The sequence below is a fragment of the Dasypus novemcinctus genome, chromosome 3, assembly GCF_030445035.2.
Source record: "Dasypus novemcinctus isolate mDasNov1 chromosome 3, mDasNov1.1.hap2, whole genome shotgun sequence".
Taxonomy (NCBI): domain Eukaryota; kingdom Metazoa; phylum Chordata; class Mammalia; order Cingulata; family Dasypodidae; genus Dasypus; species Dasypus novemcinctus.
In genome coordinates, this window is record NC_080675.1 from 32,404,142 (window position 1) to 32,423,596 (window position 19,455).

At 38.6% G+C, this 19,455-nt stretch overlaps 1 protein-coding gene across 7 annotated transcripts in view; it reads right to left on the reverse strand.

The window, feature by feature from the left end:
- GPATCH2L (G-patch domain containing 2 like) overlaps positions 1-15,994 on the reverse strand; it is a 52,388-nt gene extending 36,394 nt beyond the window's left edge. For 5 of the 7 annotated variants that reach the window (XM_071213771.1, XM_058292999.2, XM_071213772.1 and 2 more), the window contains exons 1-2: positions 15,895-15,990; positions 13,041-13,712 (exon numbers count right to left, since the gene is read on the reverse strand). In XM_071213771.1, coding sequence (XP_071069872.1) covers positions 13,041-13,702 — 662 coding nt within the window. In that variant the 5' untranslated portion in view covers positions 13,703-13,712; positions 15,895-15,990. Of the gene's footprint in view, positions 1-13,040; positions 13,713-15,894 lie in introns of all 7 variants that reach the window. The other 2 variants (XM_004453572.4, XM_004453573.4) reach the window with 1 other exon arrangement.
- Between the last annotated feature and the right edge of the window lie 3,461 nt (positions 15,995-19,455).

Sequence of the window (19,455 nt, forward strand, 5' to 3'; positions counted from 1 at the left end):
AGAAGCACTTTCACCATGCTGCAGAAGGAATAAGCCTGGCAAAATTCCAGTCTACATTTTGGAACAAAAACCTGAAAACATTTTTTATTTTGCAGTTATTTCCAAAAATACTGCCAACAGTAAATTCTAACAATGCTGATTAAATTAAGTAGCAATGATTTTCTCACTTGTGTTTATATTTGAGTAAGAATGTCTAGGAGGTTTGTTGCAGCAAGAGCCAATAAAATATAACCTTCATATATTTCTTTCATTTTATTTTCTTCTGTACTTATAAACGGGAACATTCTCAGGAGTCATTTTAATAAATGTCCCACAAAACAATACTGCTGGATTCTGATGGATTTAGAATTTTTAAAAGAGCTCTGAAGTTAAATCTAGAAGATACAACGTCTTCTACTGTATTCTTCCTACTTTCAAGTTCAAGGAACTTTGACTGCTGAACTTAATGGTGCATTTTTGTATTTTAGCAAATTCCAAAGGGTATTAGTGTTCTAACTCCATCAAGCATTTCTACAGTCTCTTTTATTACTACTTTAATTAAATTTCCTCTCATCTCACCTCAAAGACAGGGCAAATTTTACATTTTTTAACTTCTCTTGATATTAAGAAGAGTTAAAAAGCATACCAGGCCATGGGACAGATATTCCATTCCACCTTCACATCATATGCTAGGTTAGTTAGCAGAATCACTACTGAGATTTAGGGGTCAGTAAACAGTGGTCTACTGCCTGTTTTTGTGGAGGCCTACAAGCTAAGAATGGTTCTACATTTTTAAATCATTGAAAAAAATTCCAAAGAATAATATTTTGTAACATGTAGAAATGATATGAAATGCAAATTTCAGGGTCCATAAATAAAATATTTATTGGAATGCAGCCACACTCATTCAAGTATCTTCCATGGCTTCTTTCATACCACAACTTCAGGGTTGAGTAGGTTGCACCAGAGAATGTATGTCTCAAAAGCCTGAAATAGTTACCATCTGGCTCTTTATTGAAAAAGTTTGCCAATCCCTGTTCTATATGTTTTACAAGTTCTGCTCTGCAATGACTACAAATATACCTATTTTTAATTTAGCAGTTTTATTGAGATATAGTCACACTTCACAAAATTCATCCAAAGTGTACAATCAATGGCTCTCAGTATAACCATAGAGTTGTGTATTCATCACCGAAATCAATCTTGGAACTGTTTAATTACTACAAAAATAAAAACCCCATACTCCTTATACCCCCTTATTGTTGACACTTAGCATTTGGTGTGGTTTGTACCTGTTACAATTTATGAAAGAATCTTAAAATATTACTATCAATTACAGTTCATAGTTTGCATTAGGGGTATTTTTTCCCGTATACCACCCTATTATTAACACCTTCTAATAGGAATCTATGTTTGCTATAGGTCATGAAAGAACATTATTATACTGTCTACAAATAATCTGAATATTCATATTTTAAAAATCTTTTATCTAAAGATTAATATTTTGAATAGTTTCTAATAAAAAAAATAAAACTGTTGCTTTATCACAAAATCTACCAATCTTTTTCCCCATTCATTTCTAGTCACTTGTAAGCACGACAAGATAGGTCCATTTTTGCATGAATTCCATTTTCTCTCAATCAAAGGGGCAAGGCAAGCTCAAGGAATGTCTGCTGGATCAGGGAAGGTATTAGTAATAGAAAACTTTCCTGTACTGCACATTTTCTAATATCATCAACAGTATTTCAGAAAAGTCACTCTTCTTGAAAGAGCTGGATTCAACTTGCCAGTTACAGTTCCTTACATTTAGTTAATTGTAGTAATAGCAATGGTGTCATAGAAATAGTACCAGGGTTTGAAGACTCTGGTCAGAGGAGACAGTATTTTCATCAAGAAAAAGATTTTTGTGACTACAGAACACTTCTTATATAAAAGTGTCATCATTCTTCCAGTATATGAAATTAATATTTCATTTGATGGCATTTGTTAATTCTATTTATTCCCCCAAAATAATTTGCATTGTGGAAAACTAATCAAGTATAAGAAACTGTCGGCACAATTTGCTAAGAAAAAAGTGGGAGATGTAGTTCCATGGCATGTTTGCACATTAACACTATGAAGCAGCATGCAAACATATAGTGATGGCTATAAACCAGAAGCAAATATTTCCCCTTCCAAGTTATAGATCCATATTTTCCAGTCCCACAGCCCTCACTCACTTCCAGCTTAAAGACTGTAACTTAACACGAAGAGTCAGATAAGAATTTCAATAATTATTTAGTCACTCATAAAATGTTAATTTAGATACTGTAATTTAATATTCTACTAAAAATAAACTCCTACCTTTTAATAAGGATAATTTCCTTTTAGAACCTTTGTACAGCACAAGGTCTAGAAGCTAAAAGATGCCAGGCTCCTATATTTTTCCTGTTCCAAAACCTTCAAATAAGTTTATAATTTTTCTATGAGTCTTTTTATTAGGCAAGAGAGAAAATCTCTCTTCCTCATTTTTATAAGCTCCTACCTCTAGTGTCCACTCCACTCATGGTCCTCTGAAGCTTTGTCAGGAAGACAGAAACCCAGCCTTTATTAGTCTTTAATTGAAAGTAATAAGACAAAGACGGCAATGCAATCTTTTCCTAAAATGGCCGCAACTCCTAGAGATGACAATACGTCCTGTCTTGCCTCAGGAGTTGTTATTGTACTCTCTGTTCTCTATGATGTACATGATTTTAATCTATAAATAGTTTGCTTATACAAACCTTCCTAGAATATTTCTAAACTATTTCAGAGGAGTAGAAATATATTAACCTTATAAATAATTTATCCATCATTCAAAAAAGTTCAATCTCCAATTGAGGGGATAAAAAGCCTCTCACAGGAAAAAGAGGCAGTAGGCGTCCCTGCTCCCCACCCCCCTCTCCATTTCTCCTAAACCTTCACTCATTCATTTAGAAAACATTTATTAAGCATTTATCATGTCAGACATTATGCCATAAAACCAGGAATAAAACTAAGAAAGAAACATGCCCATCACAATTTAAATGCATTCATTTCACAAATAACTATCAGTCTAGACTGTGGAAGCAGAAGGATATGAAGAGGTAGCAAGAAAAATACTTTCCAATGAAGAATATTCTGCAATTACTAAAATGTGGTGCAAGCCTAGAATTTAACCTTACAACAACTAGCTTTTAGAAGCCAGAAAATGTCTCAAAACAATTATATGGGAATAAAAATAGTAGTAAATCATCATACTTCTCTACACCGACTTTCACTCAAAAATGTTCCCATATTTTATTCAGCAAGACAACCACAGGCACGAACAAAATTAAGTCCTGGATTTTGGACCACCAATTGTATTACCTAATTACTACAGTATTGTTGGAAAAGTAACAGAACCACATCCAAACGAAATTTAAAAAGCATTAAGAAATTCCACCTAACTGGCAATTCCAGAGGTCTGCATGCACATGCACATGCACACACACACACACACACACTAGGATTTAGGAAAACTTTCAAACATACAGTTACAGGTAACACACACAGTCTATCACCTAGATTCTGCAATTAACATTTTGCTTTATTTGCTTTCTCATACACCTAACCATCTAACTACTCTACCAGAGCTTCTCTGTAGTTGCAGGCACTCTGGTAGACCAGGTGATTTGGCATGGGATCCACTTTCATAGATTAAACTTAGGAACCAAGCCTAATTATACACTACTGATACCTCTTGTTCATTTAAACAATTCCAGGACCAACAGCGTTACTTAAATACAGTGTTAAAAACAGTGTTAGAGAGACTTTGGTATTGACTTTAAAACGCTTTCATCTCTTCATACTCTTCTTTGCAAATTCTGAAAATGAACGATTTCCCTTTTAAGTAGCAATTTTTTAAAATTAACAAAAACTCGCAGCTTTAAAACTGTATTTTTATTTTATAGAGATGAATATTTTAGCTTATTAAGTTCTCCAAATAAGAAACTCACACTTGCGAATAAAAACAGTCAATGAAATAAAAACCCAGTCTCAGTACCAGAAACATCTAGGATAGTGGTTCTCAACTGGGATCAATTTTGCCCACTCTACCCTCCCACTCCCACCCCGACGGGGGAGCAGGGTAGTATGCTACTGGAATCTAGTGGGTAAAGGCCAGTGATGTGGGGATTCTATAATACAATCCCCATAACAGAGAATTATATGGTCCAGAATGTCAGTAGTGCCACTGTTAAGAAACTCTGATTTAGAGTGATAAACAAATCAGAGGAGTGGAGTGGGGTCATGTTAAAGGAAACCACTTCAGAGGTCAGGAGTCTATGTGTTTTAGCTAGACACATCTAGCCCTCAGAGGCAGAGGTCAACTCCCTTAGAAAGGGCAATACCACTTATATGCCAGACTAGGCCAAGGCCTCAAAGTTTGAGGCCTCTAGATTCAGGAACCACCCAGAAGATAGCTGGACCTTCTGGCAAACTGGAAGCACTGAAATTTTTCAGATTCGCACAGCTCACCCTGCGCGGACTAGCCCAAGCGGGAAGAAGATCTAACAAGCATGGAAGAGAGTGGAATGGCTGGGGGAAAAAAAACTCTTGCTCCCAATGCACAGTGCCTGGCATACCACAGGCATTTAGTAGTAAATGGAATGAATTCATTCTAGGCTCAGCTCTGCTCGTTTACCTTTTATGGCCGTAACATGTCACTTCACCTCTCTAATCCTATTTCCCCACACAAAAAATGGGGATGGATTTTTCTGAGGATGTGATATGGGCCGTGTGAACCTACTCTGAATTCTAGAGCATTATATAAATGCAAAGGATAAAAGATTACAAAGATACATCTAAGGTATAAATTTTCATGTGTGCCCAAGTATTATTTTAGAGGCTAACAGATGTTAGTAATTTCATCAGACTTCCTTCTACTCATTGAAATCATTAAGTTCTATGGGCCTCAAACCTATTTTCATTTTAAATGTAAAAAGAACATGAGCCCTATGGAAAGTATTTTTCCAGTGTTGGATTTCATCAGAAAGAGACAGACTGTTTTCAACAGAGATCTAAACGCAAGTCTCTCAGAAAGGGGATTTGTACTTGAACTGAGTTTATTAGGAAAATTATTAATATAGAAAGCTACTATTAATGATGCCAGTAATATCATTTATTGAGTTATACTACTAGCCAAGTAAAGTAGTAAGCACTTTATATTCATCACTACATTTCTTCCACCCAAAACTCTATGAGGTAAGTATGTCAGCCTCCTGTTAACAGGTGAGGGAACTGAGGCTTAGAGAGGTTTAGGAACTGTCAGCATCACTCAGCTAGTAAGCACTGGAGCCAACTGGAAGGTGCTGTGTCTCCAAAGTCCATGCTCTCTCACTACTAAAACACTGATGGTGCACAGATAGATTAATCTCAATTACTACAAGTCAATCCCATGTTTTTCTACGAATAAGATAATTTTTGAGTTTCAGCACTTCTCATCTTCATTTTCCAGAAAATCCAACAGATTAATTGAACTAGGAAAGAAAGTAGTTTACCTTTGCTTTTTGCTACTTAAAACATCAACTGCAGCTGAAACTCTAACTTGCTTTGACTATGACTCTGCTAAATATGCACCATACATGCTGAAACCCCAAGAAAACAAATTATTTAAACTCACTTTGGGATGAGGCTCTCCCCTTAATGCCATATCTTGAATTTTAAAAACAAACATCCATCTTTAGCATACTTATTTAAAAGTCACTAAAATATACCCTCAAGAACCCATGCCTGCCCCTTTGATTCCTGAATGTCCTTCCTTTGAAATCAATGTAAAAAAAAAATTCTAATAAGTTCTGGGAAAAGTTTAGAGGCCGAGAATACTATTCCTGAGTTTAGTTTCACACTAGATTAGGAAAAAGTTTCACAAGCTCAGTTTGCCCTCTGCCCTAAGAGTTTGCTAGTTCTTTCATATTCCTAACCACAGAAGCCTATAAATTTAGGATTGAAAAAAAGAGTACTTTATATCTATCTCAATTACAAGGAGGTAGAGAATTGGTTTGTCATCTATAATCAAGAGTTGGTATTGGGAAGCAGATGTGGCTCAAGTGATAGGGCCTCAACCTACCATATGGGAGGACCCAGGTTCAATCCACAGGGCCTCCTGGTGAAATAGAAGAGAAAGCGTGCCTGCGCGGCAAGCCAGTGCCCACGTGATGAGCCAAGTGCCTGTGTGGGTGCCCATGTGGTGTGTCGAGTGCCCACGCAAGTGCCCACATGGTGGGCAAGGTGCCCACACAGAGCCGAGTGCCTGCTTGGTGAGCCAAAGTACCCACACAAGTGCCCGTGAAGCAAACCAAGTGCCCACAAAAGTCACACAGCAAGATGATGATGCAACAAAAGAGAGACAAAGGGAGAATCAATGTGAAGCACAGCAGAGACCAGGAACTGAGGTGGCACAATTGACAGGGAACCTCTCTCCATATCAGAGGTCCCCAGGATCAAATCCCGGTAAATCCTAGAGGAGAAAGACGAGAAAGGAAGACAAAAAGAGAAATAGATACAGAGATCACACAGCGAATGGACACAGACAGCAAAAACAGTGGGGGGAGGGGGGAGGAAGGTAATCACCAGGTAAAAGTGTGAATTGTATGTTTCTGTGAAAAATTAAGGAGAGATATTGTCACAAGTATGGCACCTATTAAAAAAAAAAAAAATGAAAACGTTGGTATCAATAAGTTACCACTTGGGTTTCTCACCCATTTAAAATCAGTAAGAGTTATCTTTTATATCTAAATAGAAAATATTTTAGAAGAAACAAACAGGATGGAGTTTATGGCTTACATTATCATTCTAAACACTAAAAGCCTTTTATTTTCATGTTAGTTTTTTATTAAATTCTTTTCATTTTAATTTTTCAACAAATAATGCATTTAACAAAAATTAAAAATTGTTTCAGAATTCAGAAAAAGACACTGAGACCCATTTCATTGCCCAAAGACATCTTTAATGTTACTAAAGTTTTTTCCCCTGCCAAATAGTGATATGTTTGTACCTAAATGTGTAATCAGATTTCTGATTCTGGCAATAAACATGACTGAAAGAGAGGTTTTTTCAGAGAATCACCTCATATCAATTCCAAAATTATTCCAATAAATTATGAAAATTTATAATGAAGGAATTTGTTTTTTTTAAATTTCATTGAGATGACACCATGAAAGAGGGCAGCAACTGCTAGTTTTACAGGTTCACTACCATGATCAGTCTAACCAGGTATATTTTGCAGAGATGATGCTTTTTCCTCAGGACTCTTCTACTGAGCTGGGGGTGGTGCTCAGAGTTCATCCCTCCTGTTATGACTTACCTTTTCTCAGAGTTAATAGAAATTCATCTTCGATTAGATGAAATGTCCTTTCAAAGTAAGTTTTAAAGAGCACATGTTGATACCTGCATATCTGAAGAATATCCTTCTGCTGCTTTTTCTCATGAAAGACAGCTATACATAAAATTCAGGAGGTGGCAGGGTAGAAGAGCAACATTTTTCCTCTCAAAACTCAATAGGCAAATGTGGCCCCTGACATTTAATGGTATGGGAATGAAAATCAGCCTTGTTTTCATCCCTTTTAAGAGTTTTCTTTATACCTGTTCCACTTCCACCCCCAAAGCAGAATGCAAAAATACTGCCAAGATATGTCCAGATAAGAGGTCTCTATTCATTAGTTTTCCCTTTTAATCATTATACTCCATTGTTTTTCAACTCAAGAACATTTTTTTTCTCTTCAGTTAGGTTTTTAAAATTATTACTCTGTTCTAATTCTTTGGTTTCTTTCTCAGAATATGTACATATTCACAGACTAGGCCTCCATTCTCTGTCCTTCCAATCTATCATCTTCACTCTCATTTTTATCTCCTCCCTCTGCATTTTGGGAAGACGTCTAAAGCTTTCCACATCACCAACTCAATGTTCTGCACAGTGAACTGTCCTTCATTTTAATATCACAATTGCATTTCAAACTTCCCTACAATTCCTTCACACATAGTACTGTGTTTTGAAACAGCCATCTTTTCTCCTTTAGACTCTCTGCTCTTATTTCAAAGTGATTATATCTTCTTGTATTCTGGCGAAGATTTTCTAAAATGTTCTTCTGGTTACCAATGACAATCATTTTCAAGGATTTGTTTGTACTCTGAACTCTCAGAATGATGTTCCCTTTCACTTATTAAGTAGAACTTGTTCAAAGGCCTCTTGCTAAGAACCGGTTTACCCAGAATGTGTTCCTGCAACAGTAAAAATACATAGATTACCCTTGGTCCCCTTCTCTACCCCCTTAGATGTGGATAGCACATCCTTCTCAGAACTTCAACTGACCAGAAGGATATGCAGAGCCCTAGCCTAATTCCCAGTGTTAGTGGTACTATGCAGGACTGAGACAGAATCTTGCCCTTACCGTCACTGCCTGATTCTGACACTGTTCCAGGAGTTTACAATAACAGAGGTATGTAAGATGCTACATTCTCCAGAATGCACTATTCAAGAGCTTTCTTCTTCTCTGCCCATGCCAATAGTATTTTATTTTTAGAGACTATACTTCCCAGGACTCAATACCCTATGACTGGCCCCTGCCCTCAAACACAAATATGCATGCACTTATCAATTACAACCTCCAAATAGAAACTAAAAGAAACTGACTGGGAAGTGAAGGATGAAACGGCCTCAAACAGCAGCTGCCCAATTTTCTGACTGAAGTGGCCTTGTATTTCTGAGCCAAGAGCTAACTACAGAGAAGGGATGAAGATTCTTGCTATCTATGTTCAGGGCAGGCAAACCACTACTGAGGTGACTTCCAATTGCATTCTCTGGCCCAGTTCTATCAACCTTGTAGTTTGAGGAAATCTTTAAATAGGCTGACAATCAGTCCTATTTTCTGATAATGTAAGTTACAATACCTTCATAAGTATTTTAGTAGATAGCTGAGGCTGTTCAGTAGATGCCTCTTTAAATAAGAGGGTACAATAAAGGAAGGTAGGTTGTGACTAATAACTGCAGAATCTCAGTGTTGCAAGGGACCTTGGAAGTCATTCATTCACCTTCATCACCTCTGCAATAACTCAAATAAGTGAACACCCAGTAAGTGAACACAAAGCCTGTGCTTGAATAGTTCCAGTGATCTAGAACTTATTACAAGGCTAAACAATTCACTTCATTTTTATCAGAGTTCTAATTTTTAGGATGTTATATTTTATACTGAATCAACATATAACTCTAATTCCTATCTATAAGTCCTAGTGCCTTCCTCTGAAACCTCATGGAATAATCTTAACATGTTTTTCTCAAGAGATAGACTCTTTTAAGAGATAGACCTTCAAATATAATAGTCTTATATCCCCATCCCAAGTTATCTTTTTCAGTTGTTCCCATGCATCTAAGAGAACTTTAAATAAATCTACATTCTGCTAGCTAGTCAATACTCTCAGATGCAACACTACTATCTTCAACAATGGCTGATCAGCATCCCTATTTACAGAATAGAAAACAGAACACCCTCAACCTACCACATATATTCTTTTCCACAGCTCCAGTAAGCCCTGATTAATGACCTCCACTTGCAAAGGAGGCTACTTACCTTAACCATGAAATAATGAATGCTATTGATCCAACAAGCTACTGCTATAGAGTGTTATTGATCACCCAATCTTTGGTTAAAATGGTCCTCATTTAGCAATTTCACTGTCGCAAACACCTGGAGCAAAGCACACTCATAATTAAAGAGTTTGGAGGAGTTAAAGTGAGAGGTGATGGACAGAGATCTCAGCTTTCTCCCATTTATTCTTGCTTCTGAGCTATTGTTTGTGTCAGAAGGGATATTGATTTTCTATAAAAATAAGAAAACAAGAGGCACCAAGGGGCCGCAGAAGGTCAGCTTGGGCTGGAGAAGGAGGAGGGAGGTTTAGCACTCTATCTCTGTCACTTGCCTTCCAGGAGAAGGGAATATTTTCTTTCCTATGAGATCAGCCTCTAATACATCACCTTAGGAAGGCTCCTGACTGCGACTTCAGGCCATCACCAAACCAATTCACTTATGAAAGAAAAAGAAGCTAAATTCAAGAACAAATGAATGATGTATTAGTGAAAAACAGAGCAAAATGAGGCTATGAATCACTTAATTAATAGCTCCAAAGACAACTTCAGTTATACAAGTTAATATAAAGTAATTTTCTAAGAGTTCTTCCATTTTACTCATGTACTCAATCTTACAAACATACAAGCACAGAAAAAATGTCAAAACAATAGTTTGATCTTTTTGTAGGCAGAAATAAACCATTTTATACCATAACCACTTTCAGTTCCTTAGAACTCGAGGGAATGAATGATGAAGTACTGAAAGAAAAGAAAGAGGGAAAACAAAAAGAATTACTGGTTAAGATTAAAACCACTCCATGTTTAGTTAGCAAAGACAATTTGAGGAAATTAGAAATAAAGCACTCTGATTGAGACATTCATTTTCTAATGTAAAACACACAATACATGCTTTCTAAAAGAACCCTGTTCGTTGACTAGACTAAGCTAAGCTTAGTCAAATTAATTTTAACATTTTTATAAATTGGATCATATACTCTGATAATCCATAGTACTGGTGATAAAAAGTTCTAAAAGAACTCTGTTCATTGACTAGACTAGCTAAGCTTAGTCAACTTCATTTTAACATTTTTATAAATTGGATCATATACTCTGATAACCCTAGTATTGGTGATAAAAAGTAAAATTCTGTACTGTGGCACATCCAAGTAGATTTATGAAATAACAAGAAGGGTTCTTGAAAGTATCAATTTATTTAATGCAAGAAAAAAGGAGGGAAATTTTGATAGAATCAACTAAGAGTATTATATTTAAATCATAACTATGTATCTATTTAAACACTCTTTAGTGCTAGTCCTATTTATAATGTATCCTTAATAACAGGAGCTTGCAAAATGATTTAAGTTCCACTTTACTGCTGAAGACAGGCTGAACATAACATGCAGTCAAAGAATAAGTAAATATTATCCCTTTACCCCCATAGAGTGGATTTGGGGGGGAAATATCTGGAATTTCATATATTCCTGCCTACTTCAGATAACTAGAATTTATATTATTGCAACCTCACTATAATGTGTAATAGATGTGTTTGGGACAAGAAGAACAGGGAAGACTAAAATGCCTCACTGCTAGATTACAGGGTGTGCATTTGCACTGCTAGATTACAGGGTGTGCATTTGCACTGCTAGATTACAGGGTGTGCATCTGGGCCATCCTTGGGCTTGTCATCTTAGAATAGACAGAGTTAATTATCTCATACACATGATTATGCCACAGTTTAATAAGAAATTTTGGGGAAGAAACATATACAAGCTAGAATCCCAAAAAGCGATTTGTAATATCACCATCCTCAATAGTAAGAAGATTATTTGGTATGTATGCTGAATATAAAAACAAATGATCACCTCAAGTAAGGATTTCAATATGGTGAAAGGCCACAAGTTGACTAGACCTTTCCAGTTTGATTAAAAATAGCACAAGGAAAAAATACATTTAGAATTTTAAAATATACATAAAAACTAGGTCAATAGGCATTAGAATATACATTAGAAGAAAATTAGGAAAGTCATATTATGAGCCCATCTCAGTATAGTTCTACAGATTGAAGTTTAGAAAGAAATATTTTAAAAACTGGATTAAAAATCATCCATGAAAGGTGCAGGCATACAGACTTAACACTTTTTTCTATTACTGACAAAGCCTCACCTCAGAGTTCCTAAGATTTATGTCTTTGTTTTTAAGACAAACTTCAGAGGAAGCAAAGTCCTAAGAGAGGTCAGATGCTCTGCAGTTGTAAAAGTTAAGATGAGACAGGAAAAAAAGGTCATGGAAAAGGTAAATTCAAAAGGCAGCAAAACTTGGTAGATAAGCTTTAGAATCAAATTTGAGTCCCAGTTTTGCCACTGGGCGACCTTAGACAAACAGAATCTCTTTACCTCAGTTTTCTCCTACAAAATACAAATAGTGATACCTGCCATATAGTGGAGTTATGAACAATAAATAAGAACATATGTAAGCACACAGTACAGTGCCTGGCAAACAGTGTTTAATAATCATTAACGAGTATTAACAACAACAGAATACAATGGTTTCAACCGCGAGTACTCAAACCACCTAGGGAGCATCCATGGAGCCAAGGGGGTTGATGCAATGAAAGGGAAGAGGAGAACAAGAGAACAATGGAGAGATGCTAAATATTCTGCAATGCATGAGACAGGCCCTCACCACAAAGAACTGTCCCAACCAAAACACCAACAGCATCCTCACTGAGAAAGAGGTATCATGCATTAATATTAATAATATTAATAATATCAAGCTGGGGTATAAATGTTCCTAGGACTGTCTATCAGAGACATTAAAAAAAAAAAGTTTGCCAAAAACTACACTGACATAAATATATACCCATTAGAGACAAGTTTTTCTGGCTCAATCATATTTCGAATAAGACTAACAGGACTCAGTACTGCTATTTTCAAAGCTTACCAATGTTCTGACAACTTGAATGTCAGCCATAAAATTTAAATCAATACAGTAAAATTGTATGTGGCTGATAGCATAATTATAGCCCCTAAGTAACTAAAGCAATGATTCTTAGTGGGTAAAGGCAGCTTACCAGGAGCTTTTACAAACTTGGTATGCACAACACCAGAATTTTGTCTCTCACACACACATACACACACCAGTTTGCTGAGACTGATTCTAAAGAATGACACCTACATGTGAGCTACACAGCATGGAGCAGAAAACTATTTTTAAAATTCTTGATTATATATTTGAGGTACATATTTTAAACAACTTCTAGAAATAAATGTGTTTCTATTGCATATAGCCTTCTTGACATAGGGAAATAGATAATGACTAGGACTTTCAAAAGCTAAACAAGTGGATGCATTAAGGAGGGCTTCTAAGTGGTTGGTTTTAAAGAAAACTGGACTCATCAAGACTGAATTTATACTTTGGGTAAGATTAACAGGAAAAATCTTTGACTCAGTAAAGGAGGTCTCACCATTCGGACATGTTCTCATCAGACCCCTGTTTTTGTTCATCTGCTTCACACTCCATTCTTTCTTTCCTCCCCGTTTTGCTTAGGAAAGTCCTATTTTCTGCTGATTCACACAACCCATGGCCTGATGAGTTCCAGGGAGTATTCTCCTTCCAGCGGGACAAACGCTGCTTCTTAGCAGACTTGAACCTGCAGCCCCTCTCATAGCTCCAATCTGACACCTTGAGCTTTTGCTGGAGGCTAGCAGCCACCTCTGATGTCACTCGCTTTACCTTCCGCCGGCGCCTGAGTGGTCGACAAGGAGCATTTTCGGTAAAGGAGTCAGATTCATGCCAGCAATGTTGCTTACTCTTAACAATGGCATTGAGAGCTGGGTGCCGTTTGGCTACCATTGTGTCATCAGAGTCACTAAAATTGGTGACTGGTGCCACTTCTCGACAGTCCTTAACAGCTTCATCCAGACTTGACTCAGAGGCCTCACTGTAGCAGCAGGTATGTTCTGCCAGGTGAGTGAAGTCTGAACGGCGCTTCCGGCCTCTCCTTTTCCGAAGCTGCCTCCTCTGCTGCCGAGGGCTCAGGGCCATCTCCTCCCACAGCTCGCCAAGCTTACTCTGCTCTGATGTCTGCTCCAAGGCTGAGGTCAAGTCATGTACCAGCTCATCCATGAGGCCACATCTGCCAAAAGGAAGTTCAAATAAAGAAAAACAAAGTCTGAAAAGGTTCAGATGGTTGCAAATAACTTTATAAAATAGATCGTGGCACTGCCAAGTCCACTCTGCCTATAGAAAAATAAAGGCACTTTCACATTTAGACCTTCCTACAGTCCATGTAACCCCTAAAGCCACTAAAAATAGGTGTTTGGCACTGGTCAAATGCCTGAAGTCAACACTTTCTAAACCACAAAAAATGCAAATGCTCACCAGGTAACAAACGGACATTAGCAAAAACAAGCAAACCCAGGGGAAGAGCTTGTCCTTTTCTTCTCAAAGCTTATCGAATTACCTGATGATGATATCCAAAAAGATTATAGGATGTCTTATCACATAAGAGCAGAGTTGGAGTAACACAGGGTGGGACCCAGTCTCACTATAGTATTGAAAATTACAAAGGATTTTCCTGTAGCCTGGGGTCACTGGTAAAAATGCACGTGGCAGGGACTAGAGAGACAATTTAGTGATACATTTTTAAGAAAGACTACTATCTTAATGATCCAAGAATTTGTGGTAACCAGGTTTGTACTCAATATGGAGGGAAAAAAAACTAAATTTCTAACCATTCTGGTTCCAACTACCACCTGACAGCTACTAGTTAGACCTAGTATACACCTAATAGAGTATGTCATACATTTTTAAATAATTACCAAATGTTAACCTTTTCTCCCTATCCCTCAGAAAACAAATTAAACAACCATCCTAATTAAATGCTTCAGCATCACACAAAAACAAGATATAACTGAAGCCGAAATAAATGACACGGATAAGAAGGAGTTTCTAAGATTTCTAGATACCTGCTTTCCAAAATTTCCTATTTTTCTACTCATTTTCATCAAACCATCTCACCTCAGCGGTCACCAGGTTCAAACCTTCAAGGGATGGGAGTAATAGGAGCAATTTTCAAAATTTCCTTTTAAGAGGAAATGCCTAGCATAAATTGTATATCTAATTATAATACATATTAAGTTTTCATTTTATCCCTAGCCAATGTTAAGCCCAAAGTATTCCAGGATCATAATTAGAGCTTAAAACCCTGTGTGGCACACACTCATACCATATTTCCGCTCATGCAGTTTACCTTTTGCAAAGGGCTTTCTAAGACCTATTTTCATGCTGTCCCTATGCGAAAGAATTCAAATGCAGAAAAACAGCCTGCTGGATTATCTGCCACATTTGTGGGAGCAATGAGGACACCTAGTTCAAAACTATCAACCAAACAAAACTGCAAGTGTGAAAAGACACACACATAAAAAGATCACCTAAGTGGTTTAAAATGCCATGATTGGTGTCTGGGGGACAGCTACTCCCTACACCAAAACAGATAAAAAGTAGGAACTGCATGTCCTGTCTAAATCTACTTCCCTAATAAAGAACTACTCCTTTTAAAAGTCAGGCAGAATTGTACAAAGTTTAACGCGGAGAGAATTATCAAAACAACTTCTGCCCGTGCAGAATTCATTCCTTCTCCAATCACTGCAGTACCAATAGTGTGTGAGAGGAAAAGCCCTGGGATTCCCACCCCCTCCGGTCTCGGGTGCACATTCTCAGTGGACCACCGGGTCCAGGCACGAACCCAGGGAGCGGTGAGGCCGTCTGAGTAACGCACAAGAAGAACAGGAAGCTGGTGGACAGCAAGTGAAGAGCGAGGCAGGCGCAGGGTAGGTGAGGGGGAATGAAGGCAGGAGGCAACTCATCTAGGCTCACCAGGAGTAAGAAGTCAACACTTCTAGGGCACGAGTTGCCAAAAAATACAAGCCCTGTTGGCTGAACAACCCCCCTCTTGGGGGATCGCAACATGGCCACATACACGAGGAAAAGCGAGTTAAGTGGGGTTATCCCTCACGCCCCGGCCCGTCCCCGAGGGCAACGAGGACCACAGCTCTGGACACCAAGCCCTCACGCTGTCGCCAGCCCTAAAGAACCCTGAGAGGAGAAGAGGGGACTGTCGCCCCGGAGACAGCCCGACCCTCACAGCCCGGGATGGGGCAAGGGCCCTGAAAGGCAAGGCCCGGCCGCCACCGCCCCTCCCACCGGCTGCCGCGGCCCCAAGGCGCCCCTAACTGCTCAGCCGCGGCCCAGAGCCTAGATCCACGCTGGCGCGGGCCCCCTAGACGCCAACCCTTTCATCCACTTCTTGCCCTCACCGGCTGCCACAGCCACCTCCGACGGCCACCGCTTTTTGGGCTGAGTCTCCCCGCCGGGGTTTCCCTCTCTGACCTCATTTCCGGTCTAGGCCGGAGGGGCGGGGCAGTAGCGGAGTGGGCGGGGCTGACTATACGAAAGGGCCCGCCCACGGCACAGCGCTTCCGTCCTGCGACCGCGCCCATTTCCGCCCTGAGGCCGGGCATCGGAGCTGGCTTCTTATTTCAGTAAATTGGGCAATGGGGAGAGTCTTTGGCCTCGCCCTTACTTGCTGGCCTTCTATTACAAAGCGTGTGTAAAGTGTAAAGTTGGGGGAAATGAAGCCTCATTCTTAACTATGAGAGTTGGTTCAAGCTTTGACCGCAGTTGCTTTGCGGTGAGTTATTCAGGGCATGGCTTGAGCAATAAAATAATAAAGTGGTATTGGATTATAACCCCAAGTATAAGAGGAATATTTATGCATCCATACTGTCACAAATAAATGATGAATAAGTGAGGGATAACAAAGAAGTCTTCCAGGCAGAATTCCGAATACAAGATAACAGCCTCTTCAACCTCAGAGGTGGAGCCTATTAACCCTTTCACTGTGGGCTGTGCGTAGTTACTTTTTCCAAATGGCACAGTATGAAAAGGAGGCAAAAAACGAGTACTTCACAATGGAGAGACCTGACAAACACTGATTCAACCGGGTGATGAAGGCTAACATCAAACGTGGGAAGTCCCGTTGGTAATATGTGTCCTTGATAGAATATGTTGAGAATGACACTTTATCTCTGTGGTACTTTCCTCCCCAAAACCATAACCCCAGTCTGATCAGAAGAAGAATAATAAAGAAAAAAACAAAAAACAAAAAAAACCAGACCAATTACAATTGACAGAGTCTACATAACGACCAGTACTCCTCAAAACTATCAAAAGTCATCAAAAACGAGGGAAGGCTGTGCCAGTGGTAGCCAAGAGGAACCTAAGAAGACATGAAAAATGTTATGCGGTTTGAATGAGATCCTGAAGTAAAGGACAGGTAAAAACTAAAGACAGTTGAATAAAGTATGGACTTTGTTAATAATAATAGTTTATTAAATGTGACAAATGTACCATACTAATATAAGATGTAAATAATAGGGGAAACTGGGTGTGGGATAAATATAAACTGCAATATCTTTGCAATTTTTCTGTAAACTATTCTAAAATTAAATCTAATGCCTTTTGACCCCACAATTGTGCTTCTAGGAATTTTATTCTAAGTAAAAATTGGCAATGAATACAAAAATGTTAAATACGAGTAGGTTCATCTCTGCACATTGTGTAGAGAGAAATGAAAACACTAGAAAGTCAGAAATCTTATTACAAGTGTTAGTTAACAAAATTATGCTACTGTACAGTACATCTATGGGATAGAATACCTTATAGCCTTTTTAAATTGAACTTGTGGAAGAAGATTTAATGACACAAAAAATCATTGATTTATGATTGTTTTACGTTCTCTATGATTGTTATGCTTCAATAAAAAAAGTGATTCTAAAAAATGTAGAGTATGGCTATCTGTGTATAAAAGAAATTAAATCTTAGTTTGTACAGGAATATGATCAAAATGATAAACTACACAGTGTATAATTTATTTCCATTATAAATGGCTTTATCTCCTACCTGTTGTATTTATGGATTTTCAGAGTTCAGGGACAAAGATGACTAAGGTTTTGAGCCAAAATGACTGAGAGAATGCTTGGTGTCATTTATCCAATTAGAGAAGTCAGGAAGAGAAACAGGTTTCTGGGGAAGACTAAATACTGTTTTGGACATGCTGAATTTGTGATTCCCACATGACAAATGGGAATGTTCAACAGATGTTCACAGACGTCTTTTGTGCTTCAGGGAAGTTCCTTCTGGCAAACCACATCAGCTCCTGTGGTATCAGCACTGAAAGTTCCCAAATTTCTTGAAACCCAGCTTTTTCCCCCAGCTTTCTGCTAGATATTTCCACCTGTTTACTCCACCAGCATCTCCAGTTTAAGATATTGAAACAAAGCTCAGTCCCTATCAAATCCACCCCTTCTCCATTATTCCCTTTAGGAAATCACCACTATGCAGTTACATAGGTGAGAAGCTTCAAAGTCATGCTTATTTCCTGCATCCTAGTTAAATGTCAAGCCTCATGGATTCTACTTCTCCAGTATTCTTGCATCCATCCTGCCTCTTCACTTTTGCCCTGCCTTTGGCCTCCTTTTGGCAGTTAACTTCTCTTCCTGATGATGCAGTAGCCTCCATATTGGTCTTCCTGCCTCCAGTCTCTTCCCAAATAAGCCATTCTCTATACTGGCACCAGTGTGAGCCTCCTAAAACACAATTTATATCATGTCACTTCACCCATCTTCCATTACTTCTTGCCACATGCTTGAGCACTTGCCATTTCTTGGACACCCCTGGGATTTGGGGTGATTGAAAGGCTCAATGCCAATGTCAACTCCAGGAAGCCTTCCCTGTTCTTTCTCATTCTCTTGACTCCTCTTCTGTGTTCTTCCAGCCTGTCCCAGCACTTTATAACAGCACTTTCTTCATTCAGCCTTGAATTAGAGCCAGTTATGTGCATATTTACCTTCCCAAATAAATCACTTTTTCAACATATTTACTAAGCACCTACAACATGCCCGACCCAGTGCAAAGTTCAGGAGATACAGCCGTGTGAGCAAACATGAAGCCTACTCCTTAGCCCCAGAAACCCTGTCTTATTCATTATAGAGGCACCAGTGCCTGGCCTGGTGCTTTGCAGTGGTAGGTGCCCAGGAACGATTGTAGATTTTTTTTTTAAGTATTTGTTACTAAATGCAGAAACTTTTGTTTGTTGTCTGCTTGTTGTTTTTGCTCATTGTCTGCTTGATGTCTGCTCATTGCCTGCTCTTTGCTCGTTTGTCTTCTTTAGGAGGCACTGGGACCTCCCATGTAGGAGGTGGGGGCTTAAGTGCTTGAGCCTCATCTGCTCCCAGAGAGCAGAGTTTTAAGAAGAAGAGGACCAAAAGGAAAATTGGAGATGAGCAGTTCTAAGGAAGGGCCATCAAATTTAGTGACTGAGGAAATTGCTTATGATAGAGTTCTGAACAGACTGCAAGAGGTCAGGGGGGAGGTGTGTGGAAGAGCGAGGGAAGCAGTGGGTGAAGCTCCAAAACTCACTAGCTGGGACTAGATCTACCTGCTTAACTTCTTTGAACTCCCATTTCCTCATCTGTAAAATGGAGACAATAATAATCCTTACTATCTCTTTGGTGGAGAGTAAATGAAATAACGAATGTAAAGAATTTAGCATAGAACCCGCCTCAAAATAAGTGTCCTCAAACATTAGTAGTTACCTAGAGGGAGAGAGTTTAGCAAGCAGAAGTTTCCCTCAATCAACCATTAGAGTGAAGCTCTTAGTTGAATGAGGAAATCCCCAGCTGAAAAAGGATCTGCACATGGAAGGAAATAATAGATTTCTCCTTTTTTCTCCCCACAAAACTATTTTTAAAAATAAAATAAATTTCTGCTGTTGATTTGTTAGAGTCCCTGCACTTGTAATCAACCTAAACTCCTCG